Source organism: Typopeltis vanoorti, chromosome 9, assembly GCF_054136105.1.
Source record: "Typopeltis vanoorti isolate ZY-2024b chromosome 9, IOZ_Tvanoo_1.0, whole genome shotgun sequence".
NCBI classification, from domain to species: Eukaryota; Metazoa; Arthropoda; class Arachnida; order Uropygi; family Thelyphonidae; genus Typopeltis; species Typopeltis vanoorti.
Genome location: NC_143557.1, coordinates 125058935 through 125084131, shown reverse-complemented (window position 1 = coordinate 125084131; position 25197 = coordinate 125058935). Strand labels below are relative to the sequence as shown.

At 35.3% G+C, this 25197-nt stretch overlaps 1 protein-coding gene across 4 annotated transcripts in view; it reads left to right on the top strand.

Annotated features, from left to right (window-relative positions):
* The window catches only part of LOC150103503 (TBC1 domain family member 31), a 449146-nt gene that overhangs the window by 142568 nt on the left and 281381 nt on the right, over positions 1–25197 (top strand). For 3 of the 4 annotated variants that reach the window (XM_090398075.1, XM_090398074.1, XM_090398076.1), the window contains exon 8: positions 11982–12176. The exons of the other annotated variant lie outside the window; for it this stretch is intronic. In XM_090398075.1, the coding sequence (XP_090254201.1) occupies positions 11982–12176 (195 nt within the window). The remainder of the gene's footprint in view (positions 1–11981; positions 12177–25197) is intronic. 4 annotated transcript variants of the gene reach the window in all.

The following is a 25197-nucleotide window of genomic DNA, read 5'->3' as shown; positions in this document are numbered from 1 at the left end:
TTTATTATTCTCTTTCTTTTATAGGAAGAATGTCCAAATGCTGAGGCAGCCCCAACATTTACAAATGTAAACCTGATGAAAACCGATATGGATCAACTTTCTGAAAATTACACAAATTTAGATCAGATTAAAGACCATCTAGAAATGTTTGATAAGAGCTCTGAATCCGATGAAGAAGTTAAAGAAAGGAATGAAGAAAATATTTCAACTGAGGTAGAAGAGACTCAGAAAATGATTTTAATTACGATAGTGTTGAAATAGAACAGGAGGAACCACTTGGGTCTCAAGGTCATCCAAAAAAGGGTAGGAAAAGAAAGTTTCCTTCACAAAATCGAAATATTAGAAGATTGAAGAATGTTCAAAATAAAACTTACTTCACTCAAAGAGGGAAAGTTAAATTGAAAAAAGAGTTTCGGCAGTTTTTATGCAGATGTGGATGTCTCCACAAAGTTGGTGTAGAGAAAGCAAAAGAGGAGTATGAAAAATTTTATAGTGTAAGTTCTTATGGCGTTCAACATGCTCTCATTTGCATGATGGTGTGTAAGTGTCCAATAAAGAGAAAAAGAGTAAAAAAAAATCTGAAAAAAGGTGTTGGTCTAAGCAGTATAGTGTTAGTGGTGTTGTGCTTTATAAAGCATTTTTCCTACAAACTTTTAGAATTTCAAGCAGAAAGGTAGATTTGGCATTAAAGACTTTAAAAAGACCAGAAAGCATGAAAGACTTGAGGGGAATAGGAGGTGGTAAAAATAAAATCTCAGATGAACGATTTCGAGAAGTAATTGAGCACATTGAAAAATTTCCAAAATACAAATCACATTATGCAAGAGAACAAGCAAATGGCATGTATTTATGGTCGGATGCCACATTGCCCATTATGTATGATTTATACAGACAAGAGACAAAATTTCCAGTGTCGTTTTCAAAGTATAAAAACATATTTTTTACTCATTTTAATCTAAAAAGAAAACTGTCGAAAAGGGATACATGCGATAAACTCAATGTTTTGAAAGTACTGAAACCAATGAGGAACAAAATAAATATAAAATGCAAAAAGAGTGCCATTTGTGTCCAGCTGAAAAGCAAGAAATGTATTAAAAACAGATAGAAAAAGAGCAGCAGAAGATGAAAATCTTGTAGTTTTATGTTTTGATTTACAGACCCCTTCCTGTCCCACACATACCAACTAATGTAATGTTCTAAAAGCACTAGCTTTGGCTATATAATTTGGGAATACACACAGCAAAAAAAAAAAAAAAAAATCAATGTTATGTATAATTGGAAGATTAAGCTGGCCGAGGATCCCAAGAAGGTGGTTCATGTTTATTTAAACATATCACAAAAGACAAACTCTTGTAAGCACTTAATATTGTGGTCAGATAGCTTCAGAAGGCAGAATAGGAACATTAAAATTGTTCCTATTCTGATCCTAATCTTCATAATCTATGGTCCTTCACTTGAAAAAGATTACTTTTTTTTTGACATCTGGACACAGCTTTCTTCCAAATGACAGATTTTTATGCCATTGAGTGTGTTCTAAAATTACAACAAGGATTGTATATCCCAGAAGACTATATCAATGTAATGAAATCCTGCAGAATAAAAAACCCTCTTATTGTTCATAGGATAGAAAAAGAAAATTTTTAAGTTCAGCTATAATAAATTTAGTTTAATCCTTTATCCAAGTGTGAGCAAACAAAGTTTGCACCTGAAAGTATCTTCAGGACTGGGGTAAGGTAGTACAACACCGGGAAACTCATTGCAAAGGTGGATCAAGCTAACATCACTCGTATCTCAGTATCTTGTATAATGCAAAACACATCTCCTTGCGGATATGTATAATGTTATGCATTAAGGGAAGGGCCACTACCCAGACTAGTTTCGACCTTTATTGAGGTCTCTTCAGTGGGAGCCAGGCCCAGAGTTGGAGATACCAGGCAGAAGCATTAGCAAGGTCATCTCTACCTATAGGATTTGCTAATCTATTGTCAATAGAAAAACAGATATATTTAACAACAAAATAAATTGGTTTCAATTTAAAGAAATTGAAATTCAAAAAGAAAGTCCTTATAGAATTTTTGTCAAAAGTAGTTTTGAAGATGAGGCTCAAGAAATAAATCTGGAGAAGAAACGTGGGAGACTATCAGAAACAAAAAAGGATTTTAGTAAGTTACTTCATAATCTATGGCCAGATATTATGTAACCATCTGGCCATAGATTATGAAATTGGAAGACTTGAAAGGAAGGGAAAAGAAATTGGAAGACTTGAAATTTTTATTGAATTTAATTTTAAATGATGCTGAAAAATTTTATAAGAATTTAGTGGGTGATCCTAATATTGAAGAGGATATAGACGGGTTTGACGGACATGTTGATTTTGACATTCAAGAAGACGAATAAGTTTAAAATACTTTTTTTTTTATTTAAGTCATATATTTGCTTCTATTTATGAGTTTTGTATTATTTTTAAAATTTTCTATAAACATTTTCGCTCAAATATTTATTTACCACTAAAGAATTTATTTTACTGCTAAAAAATTTATTTTACCACTAAAAAATTTATTTATTTCCTTTGTTCTTACACACAAGTATTTCTGTTAATATTTTAACTAACAAACCAAAAATTAGTTAACTAACAGTAACTTGATTTTTAATGAGACAGTAAAGTTTAATTTTTTTCCCCAAAACATCAATTTGGTGCTTGGTCAAGTGATGCATAATGCAGGACAATTATTGTGTATAAAAAGCAAAACTCGACCAAGCGACTTTTTTTGATGTAACAGCTAAAGTATTTATTTTGTTGCCTTTGTTCTTACACACAAGCATTTCTGATAATATTTTTAACTAACAAACCAAAAATTAGTTCCAACTAACAGTAACTCGATTTTTAATGAGGCAGTAAAGTTTAAAGCTTTTTTTCTGAAAACATCAATTTGGCACTTGGTCAAGTTATGCATAATGCGGGACAGTTCTTGGATTGTGTTCTCAAAAGATGTAGGATAGAATGTATTAAGATGATGCATTAAGCTGAATGCATTGTTAGTTTCTTTGCAACAGCTTTTTCCCACTTGGCCTGTTATTTGTCATTCTCTCTAATTTTATCACCTCTTACTTTTCTTTCTAAAGTGCTTGTAATTACCTCTACTCATCTGTTTCTGTCTTCTGCTTTTTCTTCCGGATCTTTTGTTCTAATTTTTGGCTTCCAACAGATCACTTTTATTCTGTTGAAAGATATATGCAAGTATACTTGCATATATCTTACCTGGAGCACTAAGTAGATATACCTCTGTAATTCTCACATTCAATTTTATTTCCCTTTTTATATATGGGTACTATGAGAGCTCTACTCCAATCGTCTGTTATTCATCCCTCTGTCCAGGCATTCTGAACTATGCAGTACAGCCACTGTAAGACTTTTATACCACCATACTTCAGCATTTCTGGTCGACTATCATCTACTCCTGCTGCCTTTCCACATTTCAAGCCTTTGATGGCTTTTTCTACTTCAAGTATGGATATGTATTCCTGACTGCATGCCTGGTCAGTGTTTTTTATCACTGTGCTGTCATCACTGCTTGTTTCATTTAGCAGTTTTTTAAAGTAATTACTCCATACTTCTAGGATATCTCCTGTTTTCATGTCACCTTTATCATCTTTAACTTCTTTTACAGCACTCTTTCATCCATTCCTAAGCTTCTTCAACAACCTCCAGAATATTTTGCCACCTTCTTGATATTTATTTTCCATGTTCTTGCTAAAGTCCTCCCATGACTTTTGTTTAGCTAGTTTTACACACTGTTTAGCTTTCTTACATTTGTCTCTATTCTCTAAGAGCACAAGCTGACTTATTTGCCAGGAATTTTTGAAATGCTTTCTTCTTTTCCTTCACTGCCTCTTTAACTTCCTATGTCCACCATGGAGTTCTAATTTTTCTATCCTTGCAGACAACTTCACCACATGTCTCTCTAGCTGAATCAATCAGGGTTTTCTTCAAGGCTTGCTTGCAACTGAATCTCCAAGGTTTGGTTCCTGTTCTCAAACTCTTTCATTTTTCCTTCAATAATCTTTGTGTATTTTAGTCTACAGTTCACATCTGCTCAACTTTTATTCACTTTAAAACTTTCCTACATGTCATTCTTTTCAATATGAAATTCAATTTTATCCTGCTCAATACTAAATAGTGATCACTTCCAATTTCAAATCCTCTGTACACTCTTGTGTCCTGTGCCAGGGAGAAAACATCACTATCAACAATAACGTAGTCAATGAGACTTTTCTTATTCCTTGCCTCTTCTCTCCATGTGAATTTGTGCACATTTTTATGTTGGAACATGATGTTTAGTAATAACCAGTCCATGTCCTGAGTAGAAATCCAACAGGTATTTGCCATTATTATTAGCTTTGCTCTTTTCTCCAACTTTTCCCAAAACATTTTTGTATGTCTGACAGTCACTTCCCACAGAAGGTTCTACAATTAGTAGAACCTTCAATTGAATAAATTCATATGGAATAAGAGAGAAATTAGTCGGAACACTAAATTAGCTGTATACAAGACAGTGTTCAAACCAATTTTAACTTATGGATCTGAGAGCTGGGTCAGAAGTAAAACACTTGACCAAAGACTAGAGACTGCAGATATGAGAGTTCTGAGAAAGATTAGATGTGTGAACAGATGGCATCAATGGCAATATCATATGAAAAACGAGGATATTAGGAAAGAACTTGACAATGTCAGCATTCAGGAATGCGTTAGCAGAGTTAATCTCAGGTGGTATGGTCACTTAAACAGAATGGGCGAAGAAAGATTAGCAAAACAAGTGTTCTCTGCCAGGTCAGCAGGAAAACGACCCAGAGGAAGACCAAGATATAGGTGGATTGATACGGTACAAAGTGCCTTAGACGAGAGAAATTTAAGATCTGGTAATGTTGGAGTCTTGACAAGTAACAGACTGATTTGGAGGAAAATTGTAGATAGGAAGTTAGTAATGATGTAAATTTCTTATGTAGTACTATCATATCCTGTACATGGCAGGAATTTGATGATGATAAAAAAAAATTGGAAATCAACAACTGAGATGGTTTGGCCACACTGTAATCATGGACACAGGTAGACTTCCTAACGTCCTAATCAATACTTTTCCAACTGAAAAAAGAAGACCTGGAAGACCAAGAATTACCTGGCTGAAATTAATAAAGAACATTTTGGGATGCAGAACATATAAGGAACTTTTTCGAACAGCAAGGAGTAAAGAAGACTGGAAGACCTGCTCAAGGGAAGACTCAACCCGTCTTAGACGGAATAGAAGAAGAGAGAGAGAGAGTGCATGTGTGATCTGACCATTGCAATGTACAGAGGCACCACTATTTTCTTATTCTTACTTGTCAATGTACTTCTTATCATAGCAGCAATATGATGTGAAGTCTCAGCAATACTTATGTGTCCTTGGAACTTTAGTCAACTGTCTACCATCATCCCAAGATCCTATATGTCATCCAGTTCATAGCACAGCCCCACCAATACAGTATGCAGCGTTATTTCTCTGCACCCTAATAAAGGATAGCATCTTGCATTTATTAATATTCAAGCTAAACTGCAACCCTACTCATTTGTTTAAGGTAAAAGTCTATTCAAATCTTCTAGTGGAGAATGAACATCACCATCAATATTCCTGATAATTCTACCAAACTTTACATCATCAGCAAGCATTTGAAGATTCCCAATCAATCTACATGAAATATCATTAAATATATTAAACAGCAGGGACCCCAAGAAAAAACCATGAAGCACATCACTGATTACCTTCCTTTTTTGGAGAACTGCTCCAATCATACAACTTGCTAGTATCGTTCAGAAAGCCACTCTTCAATGTAACTGATCTGTTATCCATTTCCATCTTTTGCATATTATACCCCAACTTATCATGTGGTATTCCAAGATGGGTATTTGACTCCATGGTGTCTTGGGTAATAATAATAATAACCTATCAAGTGTCTTTGCAAAGTCCAAGAATATTGTTATATATGAATCTCCCTCAACCAAAACATTTGTCACCTTATCATAAAATATAAGCAGATTGCTAAAACTAGAGCTCCCCTTAAAATACCCATGCTTGGCCATCCTAGCAAATCCTATGTCTATCTGTATATTGCAGATATACAGACTGGTCTATAATTGGAAACATGTTTGTGAAATAGTGCTATTTTGCCTTCTTTCCACTCCTCAGGGAAAGGTAGAAGAATGAAAGATCTTCTACCTTTCATGTTTTGTTTTATATTTCTCCCACACATGAAAGCTAGAAGATCCTATAGCAAACAGATGTTGTGTATGTGTGTGGAAGAGTCAGTAATAGAATAATCTGTTGATATTCTTCTTGAACTGTTGAAGATTGTAGTCCTTTGGTAATGTTTCATGGGGGAGGATGTTCCAGAGAATTGAGGTGAAAGGAATGAAACATGACTGGAAATAGCAGTTCAGTAAGTATGCATTTCAACTGTAAAGGGATTTTGAGTAGCAGTAGCACAAGTTCCCATGGATCTATCAGAAATGGAAGGCATAATAGGTGCTAGTTCTGCTGAACAATGGCCAGGGAAATATCTGTAGAAGAGAGAGAGATAGTGCAGAAGGTGATCTTATATGGGAAAGTGGCTGAAGAGAGTCTGTAAGGGAAGTGTCATTTATTGTTACTAAGTTTTACTTATACCAATTACTTTTAGGCATGTTGATTCAATCAATGCCTAAGTTTATATTACCTAAATACCTAAGACCCTACTAAAAATTCTTGATGCTGTTCAGAAAAGGGCAGCATCAAGAATTTTTAGTAAGGTCTTAGGTACATCACCTTATACCTGAGAGTAGTATCCCAGTGTTGGTCGGATTTGGAATTTATACAGAGTAAGTAACTGCTCAGCAGAGAGGTACCATCTTGAGCAGATAAGGATGCAAAGTTTTTTTTTTTGGATGCTAATGATGCTATAGAAGTTATGTGATTATGCCAGGAAAGTCTGAGAAGAAATAGAGATTTGGTCCTGACTCTTGAGCTGAGCATTATCAAAATAATGAGTGGAGTGTGCTATCATCAGTAAAACTTTGAATAGGATTTGCAGTTAATGAGAGCAGGCCATTTATATAAATCAGGAAGAGGGTGGGTAAAGTGACAGAGCCCTGAGGGACTCTGGCATCGACAGGAAAGTGAGAGAGAGAGAGAGAACACCATCCATCATTACATGTAGTAATCAGTCTCAGAGAAAACTGGAGGTCAATTTACACAAGGATGAAGGCAGTCCAAATGATGGTAATTTATTGAGATGGTAACTTGTTTCTTCTTTCTTCCCTCAATACCAGACCCTATCAAAAGCCTTGGAGATGTCAAGAGCAACAGCTCAAATTTTTCAAAACCTTTCCACGGAATGGGTCCAAATGTGAGTGGCATAGACCAGGAGATCTCCTGTGGTTATAGAGTTATGATATCTATACTGGTAATCACTAATTAGTTGACTGTTGATAACATTCTCCATTACTTTACACAAAATTGATGTGAGAGCAATAGTTTGATAGCTTGATGGTAAACATTTATCTTCATGGGAACTGGTTGTATATGAGCTTTCTTCCATGCTGAAGAGTAGATTCCAGCTAAGTACAATTTAGTGAATAGATGATAGAGAGCAGGTGTTAGTTCAGGAACACATCTCTTGAGCACACTGGGTGGAATTTTATCAGGACCAGCGGTTTTTGTGGTATCCAAGTTATTCAAGATTCTTCTGATGTCTTTCTGGTGGAAGGTCACAGGTGTAGGCAAGGAAGGAGGTAATTTGTCATGTCATCTATGTAGGAGTTGGAAGAGAAGAATGAAGCCAGGACATCAGTCTTGTCTTTGGGTGATGTTACAATTCAGGTGAGATAGAGGAGATAGCACAGATTTACAAAAGTTGTGCCAATGACTTTGGCGAGGGACCCGAAGGTGTGACTGCCAGTGGCACAAGCAGCAAGTTTTCTACATTTATCCCCATTGAATTTAGACTTTGCTCTTTTAATGTGGTTTTACAAGGGTTGTGGGCAACTGTGTATGCTGAATGAAGCTGGTGTGTTGGTCTCGAGCCACTTGTGAAAGGCTGTTTACTTTTCTGGGACAGCCCTGACACACTTTTTTTTTTTGGAGAACTATGGTTTAGATATAGGTTGAGGAATTTGAACAGAGTGAGGAATGAAAGTTTCCATTCCAATATGGATTATTTCTGTAACAAGATCACAACTGGTATCTAGATCTGAAGAATGAAAACAACAGTCTGACCATGGAAAAGAAGAGTAATGGTCACACAAGTCCTCCCACTTGGTTTTTTTGTATTGCCAGAGCATGTGAGGTTGTGAATGGTTAAGAAAAGGATGTTCCACCAGAAATTGAACTTGGATGAGATTGTGGTCTGAATTGTCAGGAGGAGCAGTCACCTGAACAGATTACCTGGAAGGAGAACTGGTTAAGAAAAGATCTAGAATGTTGGATGAGTGAAGAGTATTGTTGAGAATTCTGGTAAGGAGATGAATAATTTGTTTTAAGTCATTACTTTCAGCAAAAATCTTTGCCTCTCTTCCAACTTGGTTAATGAAATTAAAAAAAAAAGGAGCCAGTTAGCATTGTGGACATTTGAAATCACAAGAAGGATGACTTCCCTGTTTGGAAATTTTGAATGAATGAAATCAAGCTTTGAAGATAAGAAGTCAATCAGAATGATTTTCAGAATTGGGAGAACAATATGGCAAAGAAATTTTAAGCCACAAGGTAGTCAAAAAGTTGAGATTCTATATTAGGCATCCTTTGGCAAGGAAAATTCGTAAGCAGGACATACTGCTTCGGCCAATAGTTGAAAATATCAACAGTCTCCAGTTATTTTTTAGCCATGAAATTACCATTGACACTCAAGGTGTTGGTGGGTCATCCCCCCCCCCCCATATAAAAATGCACAGTTGGTAAACAAAATTAAAAACATCACACTTAATAATAGTCAATTTTGACGTATCTGCCCTTTTCACAAATATCCCTATCAATAAAATTCTTCTTTTACAGGACAAATTACTGACATATCATGGCACTTTCTGCCCATGTACTACGTTCTAGTTATTTTGTGAGGCAATATACTTTTTACTTGCAAAAAAGACAGCCATGGGCTCTCTGCTAACTTTTATATGGAAGCTTTTGAACAATGTGCTCTAGATTCCTTTACTTTATAAACCCAAAGTTTGGCTTAGGTTCATTGATGATGTTTTCATTATCTGGCTCCATGGCCTGCAGACTTTAGACACCTTCCTCAGTCACCTGAACAAACAACACAAACACATACTATTAAAATAGAAATACAGAACACTCATCAATTTCTAGAAAAATTTGACATGTATCTTCTTTCTGGCAGTCTTTTCTTCATTGTTTACCACAATCCTACGCATTCTGGCCAACACAACAAAATAAACTAGGTGTCATTAACGCCCTTAAAAACAGAGCTTTAAAGATTTACTCCATTGACTAAGCATTTAAGCATGAATTGAAAATGATCAGCAAAAATATTACCAACAGAATTCTTCACAAGACTGTACATAATTATAAAAATAAACTACTGACACTGAATCTTGTGGTGAATATACCCTGATGCATACCTTTTTGTTACCTATGTAATAAATTTTGATAAATATTTTCAAAACATTGGTCTTAAACGTTATGCATTATTGTAAAACACAATTAAAATTTTTTAAACACATTTAAATGTTTTTCTTTTAATTATAATTGGTTTCATAATGTTTAGGTATAAAACGTCTGGGACTTGGACAAGAGTACAAATTTTTGTAGAATTTCATGTAACCGCTGAGAATCTGGAGATCTGAGGCTCTTGAGTAGTCTCACAGCTCTATGATTACCTCATTTAACAATTTTTCAAAATGATTGTCACACATACAGAATATCCTTTTTATGTCGCATCAATTTCTGATTCCTTTTGTGATACTTTTTTATTTCCATTTCTAAACCTCTAGAACATTTTGCTTACTTCATGCTATTTATCTTCTATATTCTTCCAAAAGCCTTCCCATTACTCTTGTTTAGCTTTTACAAATAGCCTACATTTTTTTCTTCCTGTATTCTCTAAGGATCTATGATAACTTACTAACCAAGAACTTTGTGTGATTTTCATGGACAACTCCTATAACTTCTTGCATACATCATGGAATTCTGACTTGTCTTTCCTTGCTGACAACACTGCATGCTTTTCTAGCTGAATTTATGAGTAGGTTTTTGATTTTGATTGATTTTAAAATGTTCTTATACATTTTCAGTGTTTTACTCTTTTTTTTTTTTTTTTTCCGTGCTCAAAAATAGTGTAATTTTATTTTTTTTGAAGACCATCTGTGTACTCTTTCCTGTATCAGGTTAAAGTGATCACTTCAAAGTAATCAGTAAAATTGTTTTGTTATGTGTTCTTCCTCTTGCATTTATGCATAGACGTTACATTGCTCAGTTTCCCCTTTTGAAAATTGTCACTATTCAGAAACTGCCATAGGTATATAAAGTTTTCCAGTTGCTACACTACATAATTCAAAGGGCCTGGTCAGAAGGTCAAATTCCCAATGATTGAAGTAGAGCTCTCATGGTGAGAGCTCTACTTAGAACACTTAGTAGAGAAATTTCTCTACTAAGTAAGATTTATGTAAGCATACTTGAAAAGAGGTTGAGAAAGATTGTGGAAGAGAAACCTGGAGAACAAGTTGCGGTCAGGTCAAATAGAGGATGTCAAGATCAGATTTTCACTTTGAGACAAATAGTTGACAAATTGTGGGAATATGACAAGGATCTGTACTTAAGTTTTCTAGAGCTGGAAAAGTCATATGAAAAGGTGCCTAGGGAAAAGCTTTTCAAAACCCTACAATTATATGGGGCGAATGGAACATTATACAGAGCAGTACATAGTCTATATTTAAGTTGTCACTCAGCAGTAATTGAATTGAAGTAAATTGATGTAAAATTAGGGGTAAGACAAGGATGCACATTATCTCGAATCTTATTTATCATCTATATGGATCACATTATAAAAGAAAGTGGCATCAAGCCTGATATTAGAATTGGAGATGTCAAACTTAGCTCTTTGCTTTATGCAGATGATGTTGTATTTCTAATCACATCTAGTACAAGCTTCTAGGATTGACTAAGTTGAATAAGGGCTGTAACAAATTTGGCATAAGAATCAGCCATAAAAAGACCAAAACTATGAAAATAGGCAGGAGCATAGTAAACTTCAGCTGTATTCCGAATCAAGATCCTATAGAACAAGTAAAATATTTCAGCTATTTAGGCACAGTTTTTAGTGAAGATTATTATTATGTGACACCTCCAGGGAGTTCCAAGACTCATCGAGGGAGAGTGTGCCAACAGCATCGAATGATTGATCTTCTACCAACTACTAACCATGCTCAAACTTGCTTAACTTTTTTGTGTCAACCATTAGTAGCAGAGGTTCTACCAATCGACCTACCAGCAGGCAAGATGGTAGGTTAAATCTGGAAATAGACAACAGAATAAGCAAAGCTGGTATGGTGGGCAGCCAGCTGAATAAACTTATATGGAATAAGAGAAATTAGCCAAAACACCAAACTAGCAGTATACAAAACAGCATTTAAATCAGTTTTAAGTTTTGGATCTGAGAGTTGGGTTAGAAATAAAGCACTTGATCAAGAACTAGAGACCACAGGGTTCTGAGAAAAATTATGGGATTGAATTGATAGCATCAATGACAGAACCATATTAAAAATGAAGATATTAGAAAGGAACTGGACATTATTAGTATTCAATCATTATTAGAATGGGTGAAGAGAGGTTAGCAAAACAGATCACTATCACATTTTTAAAAAGTGATGGAGACACTTATTATTTTGAACTGGCATAATTAGCTTTGGGCATCAATGTTGCACAGAGTGCAAAATAAAGTAAATATTCTTGTTTTTGTTATAGGTTCTGGTATTGCTAAGTCAAGAAGGTGGAATGCATCTTTATTTTGTGGAAGAAGCAGAATATGTTTCAGGAATAATCGATGAGAAATATGATTTACTGGCCACATCAAATAACAGTACTATTGTAGTTGCTCTTACAGCAAGAGGAGTGGTAAAAATCTATGATTTCAGAATGAGATTTATGACGTCTGAAGAGGTAATTTTGTTCTCTTTCTTTGTTATTTCTAACTTTATAGTAAATTATTATTCATTAAGGAAAAACTTGACACAGAGTAGTGTGTTTGAAATTGATTTCAAAGTAACATAAACATAATTACTCAGTATTTTGACTTTCTCATGTGGAGTACTTTCATACAGAATACAAGCCATGCTACATCCTTGATCTTTTCTTTCCGAGACAAACCTCCGCCAAAAAAAAAAGTAAATAAAAAATAAAATAAATATTACACTCACAAACACACTTCTTGGAAAGAAGTCGACTGACACACCCATGGGCAAAGTGCATCATGCCATTTAACGAATCATGTGTTTGTTGCCAGTATAAATTGGAGGAATGTGATACTCCCAAGTCACTGCATCTGTGTCCTGGTGAAATGACTGTGAGAATGGAACAGAAAGTTTGAAAGAGGTAATTTTGTATTTTTCAATAATGATACTATATTGAGATGGAAGTTCAGGGAGTCAACTGTAAGTGCTACCTGCAGTAGACAACTTGCCATACTCACCAAATGTGATTGTAGGGTGCTATGAAGGATAATATATAAAAACTACCATTTGTTGGCTGACATATTGAATGCAGAGATCTGGGCACCGACTGGAACACAGATCGGCACAAAAACATGCAGAACTGAGGCTCACACCATGGATTTCCATAGTAGCACCACAATATGCAAGTGCCACATTACCTGAACCAACATGCAGCATTGTCTTCAGTAGTGCAAAAGAGTGTGTACTGTGGGACATGGAAGCTAAAAAAGCTGTGTTATGGAGTGGCAAATCATGTTACACGCTCTACTGAGCAGATGGAATGAAAGGGTGTGGTGGATGCCTGGTGAATATCTCTTACCAGAGTCTTAACCTCAATTATGAAATTCAGAGGTGGTGATGTGATGGTATGGTCCTGTTTTTCCTGGTTTGGCCTCAGACCTCTGTTTGTGGTACCAAGAACATTGAGTTGGTTGAGGTCGAGGACATCTGCCCCACAAGATCTCATTATGTCTACAGGTCTATAGGAAGAAGGGGCTAAAATTTCCATTGATCACTATCATACTAGAAAGTATGCTCCATAGGATTGCTGCAGCTATCACAGTGAAAGGAGTTTCTATATCTTATTAAGTCATAGACTTAATAAGATATTGTCTGTTTATGACTGTTTATTTCTCACACTACGGTGTCTGCTGACTTCTTTCCAGGCGTGTGTGTGTGTGTGTGTGTGTGTGTGTGTGTGTGTGTGTGTGTGTGTGTGTGTGTGTGTGTGTGTGCATACAGCTCTGAATCAAAAAATTAGAATAATCAAAGAAAATGTGTTGAATGAAAATAATTATTACTATTGTAAATATGAATTAGCATCATCTAAATCTATGTAATAGTTGAGAAATCGTGGGAATATGACAAGGATATCTGACCTTAAGTTTTGTAGATCTGGAGACTCATACAACAAGATGTCCAGAGAAAAGTTTTCAGAGCACTACAATTATATGGGGCACATGGAACATTATACAGAGCAATACATTATCAATATTTAAGTTGTCAGCAGTTAGAATTTGAAGTAAATACAGGAAGATGGTTTGATGTAAAATCAGAGGTAAGACAAGGATGCACATTATCTTGAATCTTATTTATCATCTATATGGATCACATTATGAAAGAAAGCAGCATCAGCCTGATATTAGAATTGGAGATGTCAAGTTATTTCAGATATATAGGCTCAGGTTTTAATGAATATGGCAGGTTAAATCTGGTAATAGAAAACAGAATAAGCAAACTGGTATGGTGGGTAGCCAGCTGAGTAAATTTATAAGGAATGAATAAAAATGACATTGGCCAAAACACCAAACTGGTAGTATACAAGATACTGTTTAAACCAGTTTTACGTTATCGATCTGAGAGTTGAAACAGAAATAAAGCACTTTATCAAAGACCCAAATGTGAGGGTTTTGAGAAAAATTAGGGGAGTGAACCAATGGCATCAATGGCAGAATCATATTAAAAATGAAGATATTAGAAAGGAACTTGACATTATGGGGAGCATTCAAGCATGTGTCAGCATAGCTAATCTAAAGGTGTGGCCAGTTAAATAGAATGGGTGAGGAAAGGTTAGCAAAACAGGTGTTTTATGCCAAGATGACACAGAGGAAAGAGACGCAGAGTAAGACCAAGGTGTAGATGGATTGATTTGGTCAGAAGTGCCTTAGAAGCACAAAATGTTAGATATGTCTATATTAGATTGCTCACAATAGATTGATTTGGAGGAAAATTTTTGATAGCAGATTAATAATATTGAAACCTAATCATCATGTGATACTGTCATAGTAACCTAAACACCCCTTGGGATACATATCAGGAAATTGATGATGATTATGGATCTGAGTGGCTATCCAGCTTGAATTCTGGATATAATTTATTCTGATGCTCAGTTTCCTGGTGTTCCTTTTATACTGGCTTTTTGATGATGTATTAATTCTTTCTTTTTACTTTTTGCATCCAGTCCATTTGTTGAAATTTTTCTGCAGTTTCCTAAAAGAAGTATGTCATCAATAAATTGTAGGTGATTTAGTTCTCCATTTACAATTATTTGTCTATTTTTCCAATCCAGGTTTTTAAAAATTTCTTCTAGGGCTGGTGTAAATAATTTAAGTGAAATGGCATTTTCCTGTCTCTTTTTTTTTTTTTTTTTACAGGAAATCTCATATTTGTTACTGATTTTTTATATATGCAGTTGAATTTATATATATATATATATATATGTCTGTGGCTAAATATATTAATGAAATTTTTTTCTATAATTTCTTGATTTTTACTGGCTTCTAAAATAGCTAATGTTGAGATTGAATGAAATCCCTTTTCAAAAGTGATAAATATCAGACCTAAGGGTTTTTTTAGTATTCATTTGTCTTTTCAGTTATTTGTCCTATTATATATATATATATATATATATATGATCAATAGTGCTGTAATTTTTTCTTAATCCTACTTGTTCTCTTGATTGGAAAAAATCTAGATTGTTTTGTATTCTGCTAATTTGTAAAAATTTTGTATATCAACAATAATTGAAAGAAGACAGAGAGGGCAGTAATTTTTAATATCTTCTCTGTCTCCCTTTTTAAAAACTATGATAAGGATATCATTATTCTAACTCATTAGTATTCTCTTCTGTATAAATTTTACTTAACATAGTCATTATTAGTTCATTACCTGCTTTTAGAACTTCTGTTGGTGATTCACCTTCACCTGGTGTTTTTCCATTATTCATGCTACCCATTGCATACTGAACTTCTTTTAAAAATCAGGGCATATTTCTAATAGTTTTGCAAAGTCCATCAATATCATGGTATAGTCATTTACCTTATTTAATTCTGCTGTCACTATATTATAAATTGTGAATAAATTACTAAGGACCTACCTTTTTACAAAGGTATGCTGCCCTCATAATGTATCGTATTATTATCCACTATTACTGGATTTTACCTTTAATTAACTTTTCCAGTGCTTTGACTGCCACTCCAGAGATACTAATTGGTCTATAATTGGTTGCTTCTGTCTTGGAGTGCCACATTTTTGTAATTGTACTATCTTACCCTCCTTTCACTCCCTTGAAACCTTGCTAGAGCTGATACTTTGATTGAACAACTTCATCAGAGGCACTGCCAGTTTTCTTGTACATTCCTGAAGCACACACATGCTGGAATATTTTCCACTCCCGCTACTCTATTCACATTAATATTTTTCAGTATATTGAGTATCTCCAGTTCATTTACCTCAAATCAATCTCTCTCTCACTTCAACAAAACCTGAACAATACTCTCTTGTAAAGTGATCAATTAGTGACTCAACTTTATTTTTTTTATATCTTTAATAAGTGCTGTATCTTTAATTAATATCTTTATTTCTTTAATAAGTCTATAATTGGTCTATTATAGACCCAGGGGAAGGGGGTGGTCTATAATAGTTATTAAAGTTATCCTTCCTTAGTATGGTATAGTGAACAAATTCTTTTGGATTTACTTTGACCTGCTTAGCTAATTTTCTCTTATAATTTGATTTAGCCTTCCATACCATACTAGTCATCCTTCTTGCCTGGGCTTTGTATTGTTAATGAGAATGCTAATCACCTTTTCTTTATATTCCATCCATAATATATATTTTTTTTTTTTTTTGCCAGCTCCTGCTTTTTATCTCTACTCATCCACTTTATTCCCACTTGGTTTATCCTCAAACTGTGGGTATGCATCTGATACTGCTTCTCTGAAACAATCTCTAATCATTTCCCATACATTGCTAACATTCTTTCCTTGTAGCATGGTACTGCTGCAAGCTACTTTCCAAATTTGTCCTAATCATAATCACCAGCTTTGCAGTTCTACATAAATGCGTTCTTGATTGAGAATTACACTTGTTGAGCAACATCCCAAAACAAGACTGCATGGTCACTTTCCCCAGTTGGAGGCAGTGTCTTTTACTTTGGTTATGGATACATCTTCTGATGCTGTTACCAGATCCAGCAATCTTCCACACCTGGTCCCTTTCATGACATGCTATTTGAGGTAATTATCTTAGTAACTATATAAATTCCACTTTGCCATGTACTTCCTTTCCTCCCTCCAGTCATGTCCCCATAGTTGAATATCCTCATAATAATTATTCAGCCTGTGCTCATGTTAATCTACCAGTGCATCGCATCCACTACTTTCTGCAGAAAGTAGTGGATTCATGGTCTGCCAGACCTGACTTGCCATTTTTGGCACACTTTCCCACCACTATCGCTTTCAAACCAAATTCTATCTGCCTTTGGTAATGCATATATTTTGCAGACATTGCACTGCACGAAGTACCTTTGGCTAGATTCTTTAAATAATAATGCATTGGATGCCATTGTTCTGCTTCGTATCGGGTCTATGCTACCTAACTTACCATGCAAAAGACTAAATTAACAATATTTAAAACAAAACTTTTAACTTAAAACTAATTAACTCAACAATACAGTCTAACTCTGATACAGTTTTTTAACTGAAAACACTATTTTTTTAAAACTAAACAACTTAGCTTTCGGAGCTCTCCAAGCATAATTGTACCATGATTTGCCATCTGGCGTTCATCCAAGGCAGAATATACAGCTAAAGTTCAATGTTGAAAGCTACTCTAAGGCCTCCGTTGACACCTCATGTATCTCCTGCAGGTTGTTGTGTTGTTGTGGTAGAGTATGGGTGCAGTCATAGTAAGGGCTATTTGCCATATTCCATTTATGTAGTAGATAGCCACATCTGCCCTGATTCACCCAGATTCTGCTGATAGTAGTCCATAGCCTTCTAGGAAGGGTGAAGCCAGCTGGCAGCTGCAGGGGTCTTTCACACAAGAGTCATTTTTTGGCAAGTTCATAGCCCATTGTTGGTTCCATATGTTGTACGTTGAAGGTGCTGGACCAGAAAAGGCTCTGGTTATGTCCCAAAATGGGTACCTTGACTTCAGCCGGGTGTAGAGGCAGTAGGAAGTTATTTGTGATTTTCTCCAGTTCTTTTAGTGAAGCCTGCCATCTTTGTATATTTGGTGGGGCTGTGTTGGAAAGCACTGGTAGCCATGGCAGAGGGGGTGGATTTCAGGGTTCCACTAATCATGCGCATGGTTATGTTCAGTTGGGAGTCGACAATTTTTGTGGGAGCATGTCTTTCCCAGACTGGTGTGCAGTATTCTGCAGAGTGAACAAGAGCCAGGCCTGAGATCCTAAGTACCTCAGCTCTGCAACCCCAGCTACTTCTACTTAGTCTTGAGATGATGTTGTTTCTGGTTTTTACTTTGCTTTTTTACTTTACAGATGTAATTTTTCTTTCCTGGTCAAACTTCTATCCAGGTTCATTCCCAGGTATTGTGGGTGAGTATCGGATCATGCTTGACTAGGCTACCACAGAAAATTAGGTTGAGTTGGTGGTTTGCCTTCTTGTTGTTAAGATAGAAAGGTGTGGAAACTTTTGGTGGGGTTTGGCTTTAGATGCCACTGCTTGAAATATTTCCCAAGAATCTCCAGATCTGTGTTTAGGATAGCCTCCAGGGAATTGAAAGAAGGCAATTGGTAGAGTATTGCCATGTTACCTGCATACATATATTTGCTTGATCTTGTTGAGGGAATGTCCGAGATATAGATGCTAAAGAGAGTTGGAGTGAAAACAGATCCCTGGGGCAAGCCATTCTGAAGGAATCTGGTTGTGCTCTTCCTTCCTCCAATATGGATCAGAATTTTTCTGTTGTGATCATGAACTCTAAAAAATGTAAGGTTATTTTACATTTTTTAATGAAACTGAGTTAAACTGAAACCGAGAGCAATCCTCTGATCTAGATTGTATCATAGGCCGATGTCAAGTCAATGAAGACAGCTCCAGAATCTTATTTCTTTTGGAAGCTTGTCTCAATTTGAGTTGTTAAAGCCAAGACTTAAATCACAGCAGTTTCTGCTAGGCCTAAAGCCACCTTGCTCTATATGGAGAGCCATCTTGATGAGCAGGAAAATTCTTTTCAGGAGCTTGTGGGTTGAGCATAGAAGGACAATTGGGTGAAGTTTTCCACCGGAGCTGGGATCTTTCTCTGACTTGGGAACTGCAATTATTTTTGATTCTTGCCAGGGGGCTGGTAGTTCTCCAGTAGAGATGATAGTGGAGGACAGAACTGACAGCCATGGCTTTCCACGCTGGCTAAGGTGCTTAAGAAACTCGGGGAGGAGGCCATCAACTCCAGTAGCCTTGCCATTCTTGGCAAGTGATAGAGCTTCCTGGATTTCCTCTGTTGTGACTGTGCTACAGAGGTCTGAAGTTTCAGAACATGAAACTAAGTTGTGTCTCAGAGTAGTTTGCATGTCCTTCTTTATGGAGGTCTTTGGATTGATCTTAGATGCTGAAAATGAACGGGATGTAACTTGGTCTGGGGTCACTTCTGGAACTTTTTTCTAATTACTTTTGAAAGACAAATAAAACAAGCAGTAATTGAACAGTGGTAGACAATATTTGAAAGGAATGCAAGCAGGGATTTAATATCAATACTTGAGGTAGAAAACCTATCAAAAGACTGAAATGTGGAAAGTTCTACAGTAGCTACACTGTATAATTTAGTAGGTCTGTTCAGAAGGTTGAATTTCAGATAATTGGAGTTGTGCTTTCCATAGTTCCTAATCTGTAAAAAGAGACATAAAACTGAATGTGAGAATTATTGATAAATATTTCTACTGAGTGTTGCAAGTAAGATTTATGCAAGCATACTTGAGAAGAGGCTACGAAAAATTGTGGAGGAGAAACTTTGAGAAGAACAAGCTGTGTTCTGGCCCAAGAGAGTTGTCAAAATCAAATTTCACTTTATGACAAATAGTTGAGAAATCATTGGAATATAACAAAGATCTGAATATAAGATTTGTAGATCTACAAAAAACATACAGCAATTTGCCAAGAGAGAGATAAGCTGTTCAAACTACTATAATTACATGGGGTAAATGGAACATTATACCGAGCAATACATAATCTATATTTAAGTTGTAAGTTGGAATTGAAAGACAGCTTATGCAAGGTGGTTTGTAATGTATATATACAAGGATGCACTCTATCTACATTCTTATTTATCATCATATTGCTCACATTATGAAAGAAAGTATTATCAGTTTAATTTTTCACATTATTATAATAACATTATTATTATTGTCACGAAAATAATAATAATGTAAATGATAATGTCACGAAATAATGTAAATAATAATGTCAGGAAAATAATAATAATTTAAATAATAATAATAATAATAATAATGTGAGCCATAAACATCAGTTTAATGTTAGAATTGGAGATATCAAATTTAGCTCTCTGCTTTATGCAAGATCCAACACAAGTCTGCAAGATTCTCTAACTAAATTGAATTACAGCTGTAATAGATTTGGCATGAAAATTGATAAAACATTGAAAACTTCAAACATTTTTTAATAAAACATGGAAAAACTTCAATTGGATTTTCAGTTGAGAACCTAAAGAACACATATGACACAGTTTTTTTTTTTAGTGAAATAAACAACAGACTAAGCAAAACTGGTATGGTAGGGTGTAACTAAATAAATTTATTTTCAATAAAAGAGAAATTAGTCCAACACTAAAGTAGTTATTGTCAAAAACCAGTTTTAACATATGGATCTAAGAGCTGGGTTAGAAATTAAACATTTGATCAACGACTAGAGATCACAGACAAGAAGCATTCTGAGAAAGAATAGAGGAATATATATATATATTGGCAGTATTGTATTAAAAATGAGGATATTAAAAAAGAACTTGATATTGTTAGCATTCAGTAATGTGAACAGAGCTAATCTGTACACTTCCCTAGCCTAATCTTTTTTCAGATTAATTTCCACTTAAACAGAATGGGAGAGGAGAGATTTGCAAAACCACTCTTTCATGCTAAGATGGTAGAAAAAAGAACTAGAGGAAGACCAAGATTTAGGTGGATTGATGCAACTAGAACTTCCCTATAGGAGAGAAATATAAGAACCGACAATGTTGGAGTGCTGACAAGTGATAAGACCAGTTTTGAGGAAAATTGTTAATACAAGATTAGTAATAATGTAAACATAACTGCATAGTACTCTCATAGTATCCTGTATACTCCTTGAGGATACATATTAAGAAATTGTTGCAAATTGATTTATAACGGATTCATTCCTTGAAGATGGAATGAATTTTCCTTCCAGAAAACTTGGGTTTTTCATCTCACTTTTTAAACCAACCCATAGGTAGCAAAGTCAGGTTTGCAGGATTTTTTTGGCTGACAGAAGACTTTGTAGTCATTTATATTTCTCTGTTACTTTATTTTTGTCTGTAAAATATTGGCCAAAAAACATTTAGCCAATGAGGATGGCTCTGTCACTTCTATTCTACATTGTTACAGCTCTAGCCATGTAAATCTGACAATACCATTCTCCATATTAGACTGTCATTCCGCAATCTACTTCATTGAGCCTGATTATCATGTGAAAATTTCCACCAAAAAGGATATGCACTGGCTGTTCAAAGTATTCATCCAAGTTAAAATTGAAAATTTTAATTTGGATGAATACATGTTCTTCAGAATTCAATTACTATGAAACATACAAATGCTGAATTGTGTGCTAACAGGTACACTTCATCAGAAGTGTACTTATAAGACGAAATAACCAGAGATATAAATACATCATCACAGCAAAGGATGAAAAATTAAAATAAGGAGTGAATGCATAAAGCAAGCATACTAGCTGGTATTGTTACTACAGGTACACCACTAATTTTCCAGCACCTTTAGTTCTAGAGCCTTGCTGGATTAGCTATTTTTCTGGACCAACAGAGGTTACATAATAATAATTCATCAGTACATCTCTGAGTCACAAATTAAAGCTTGTGCATGTTTCTAAAGCAGTATGCTCATCATCACAGTCCTGATAATATACCCTCAGTTACATCATTACAAACTTTCTATCAACAATTTTCCTACAGATTAGCCTTATCTTTCATCATCATCATCATCATCATCATCGAATTCCTGCCATGTACCCTCAAGGGGTATTCAGGATATGACAGTACTACGTGAAAAATTTACATCATTACTAACTTCCTATCTACAATTTTACTCAAAATCGGTCTGTTACCTGTCAACACTCCAACATTATCAGATCTTATAAAGTGCATAAGGCACTTTTTACCGTATCAATCCACTAATATCTTGGTCTTCCTCTAGGTCTTTTTCCTGCCAACTGCAGAGAACACTTGTTTTGCTAATCTATCCTCACCCATACCACCTGAGATTAGCTCTGCTAACACATTCCTGGATGCTGACAATGTCAAGTTCTATCCTAATATTCTCATTTTTAATATATTATTGCCATTGATACCAATTCCATATGAATTTATTCAATTGACTTCCCACCATACCAGCTTTGCTGATTCTGTTGTCTATTTCTATATTTAATTTACCATCTTCACTAAAAATCGTGCCTAAGTAGCTGAAATGTTTTACTTGTTCCACAGGTTCTCCATTCACAACACAGTTGACATTTTCAGTGATTCTGCCTATTTTCATTGTCTTTGTCTTTTTATTGCTGACAATCATACCATATCTATTACAACAGCTATTCAATTTAGTAAGAGAATCTTGCAGACTTGTAGTGGATTTATTTAGAAGTATAACATCGTCCGCATAAAGCAAAGCGCTGATAACATCTCCAATTTTGATATCAGGTTTAATACCTTCCTTCATAATATGATCCATATAGATATTGAATAACAGAAGGAATAATGTACATCCTTGTCTGACACCAGATTTAACATTAAACCATCTTCCTGTACTTCCTTCTGTTCTAACTGCTGATTTACAACTCAAATAAAGACTAAGTATTAGATATAATGGCAGCTGTCTTGGCATCATATGACAAGGTGTCTTGGCACATTATCATATGCCTTTTCCTGATCTACAAAACTTAAATACAGATCTTTGTTATATTCCCATGATTTTTCCACTATTTGTCGTAAAGTAAAGATCTGATCCTGACAGCCTCTATTTGGCCTGAATCCAGCTTGTTCTTCACCAAGCGTTTCTTCCACAATTCTTCTCAACCGTTTCTCAAGTATACTTGCATAAATCTTACCTGAAACACTCAGTAGGAAAATACCTCTGTAATTCTCACATTCATTTCCATTTTTTTTTTCCATTTCCATTTTTTATTTCCATTTTTATATATCAGAGCTCTACTCCAATCATCAGAAATTCATCTCTCTGTCCAGGCCTTCTGAACTATGCAGTGCAACCACTGTAAGACTTTTATACCTCCATACATATTTCTGGTCGAATATCATTTACTCCTGCTGCCTTTCCACATTTCAAGCCTTTGATGGCTTTTTCTACTTCAAGTATGGATATGTATTCCTGACTGCATTCCTGGTCAGTGTTTTTTACCACTGTGCTGTCATCATTGCTTGTTTCATTTAGCAATTTTTCGAAGTAATTACTCCATACTTCAAGGATATCTTTTTCTCCAGTTTCATGCCACCTTTATCATCTCTAATTCCTTTTACAACACTCTTTCCTCCATTTTTGAGCTTCTTCAACAACCTCCAGAATATCTTGCCACCTTCTTGATATTTATTTTCCATGTTCTTACCAAGGTCTTTCCATGAATTTTGTTTAACTAATTTTACACCGTGTTTAGCTTTCTTACATTTGTCTCTGTATTCTCTAAGAGCAAAAGCTGACTTATTTGCCAGGAACTTTGGATATGCTTTCTTCTTTTACTTCACTGCCTCTTTAACTTCCTGTGTCCAGCATGGAGTTCTGATTTTTCTGTCCTTGAAGACAACCACACCACATGCCTCTCTGGCTGAATCAATCAGGGTTTTCTTCAAGACTTGAAACTGAATCTCCAAGGTTTGGTTCCTGTTCTGAAACTCCTTCATTTTTTTTCAATAATCTTTGTGTATTTGAGTCTACAGTTCACATCTGAGAGCTGCTCAACTTTTATTTACTTTAAAACTTTCTTACATTGTAATTCTTTTTAATATGAAATTCAGTTTTATCCTGCTCAATACTAAATAGTGATCACTTCCAATTTCAAATCCTCTGTACACTCTGGTGTCCTGCACCAGGGAGAAAACATCACTATCAACAATAACATAGTCAATGAGATTTTCTTATTCCTTGCCTCTTCTTTCCATGTGAATTTGTGCACATTTTTATGTTGTAACATGGTGTTAGTAATAACCAGTCTATGTGCTGAGCAGAAATCCAACAGGTATTGCCATTATTATTAACTTTGCTCTTTTCTCCAAATTTTCCCAAAATATTTTTGCATGTCTGACAATCATTTCCTACCCTACTATTTAGATCCCCAACAAGGACCAACTTTTCCTTTTTCATTGTGTCAGTTGCTTTCTCTAAAGCCTCAAAAAATTCCTCCACTTTTACCTTAGTAGAATCTTCTGTGGGACCATAGACACAAATAAGTGTCAATGTCCAGTTCCCCATTCTGATATTTGCCCACATCACTGTACTTGAGACTGCCTGCCATTCAAGAAGATTAATCTCATATTTAGTGTGTTGAATACTATGGCTACTCCTTCTTTTCCATGATTGTCATTGCCTAAATATAACATTTTGTATTTAACTCTCAGAAAGATCTTGCCAGTTTTTGTCTTTTTTGTTTCAGTCACCCCTCTTATGTTGATTGAGTACTTATTTAATTCCTCAGCTAGCTCCATTTCTTTACCATTGAGGCTTCTTATGTTGATAGTACCGATCTTTAACTCTGGGGATGTTGAGTTGGGGTGTGTTTTAGGATTAGTTCAATAGCTGACTTTTCACTGGTTCCCTGGCAAAAACAATGGGAACTTGTTTAACCGGGTGACACCCCAGCAGACATGAAATTCTGTCATGTTGTACCATCATTTGTATTTTGGTTTAAGCCACTAAGAATACAATTTGGTCGGCTAAATTTCAAACTGCCAGCCCATCCTCATTTGTTTAGTATCCAGATAGATACCCAACAGGGTGCACCACGAGAAGGTGAGGATTGGGCATTAGGTCAGAAACCCTGGTTGGGTCTCTGCATTCCTTTAAAGGCTATGTGGAGGTTTCCTCCACATAGCTTTTAAAGATCCAAGCAGTTATACAGCTTTGACCCTTAAACACCCCTTGTTATCTTTCAATGTTCGAATATTATTAGATCATGTATTTCTGTCTTCTAAGGCACTTTTTACTGTATTGATGCATCTACATCTTGGTCTTCCTCTGGATCTTTTTCTTGCCAAAGAATACTTTTTCTGGCAAAGAACACTTGTTTAGCACTTGTTTCATAGATAATTCAAAATTTTTCTACGAAAATATCCAGATTATTTATTTAAAACACAAAGAGTAAAGTAAAAAGTACAGTTAAAAGATGCATAATAATCTCTTCTATGTCAGTGGGTTTTTGTGTACTACTGAGGAGAACCAAAATTTTGAAATAATGCATTCTAATAGT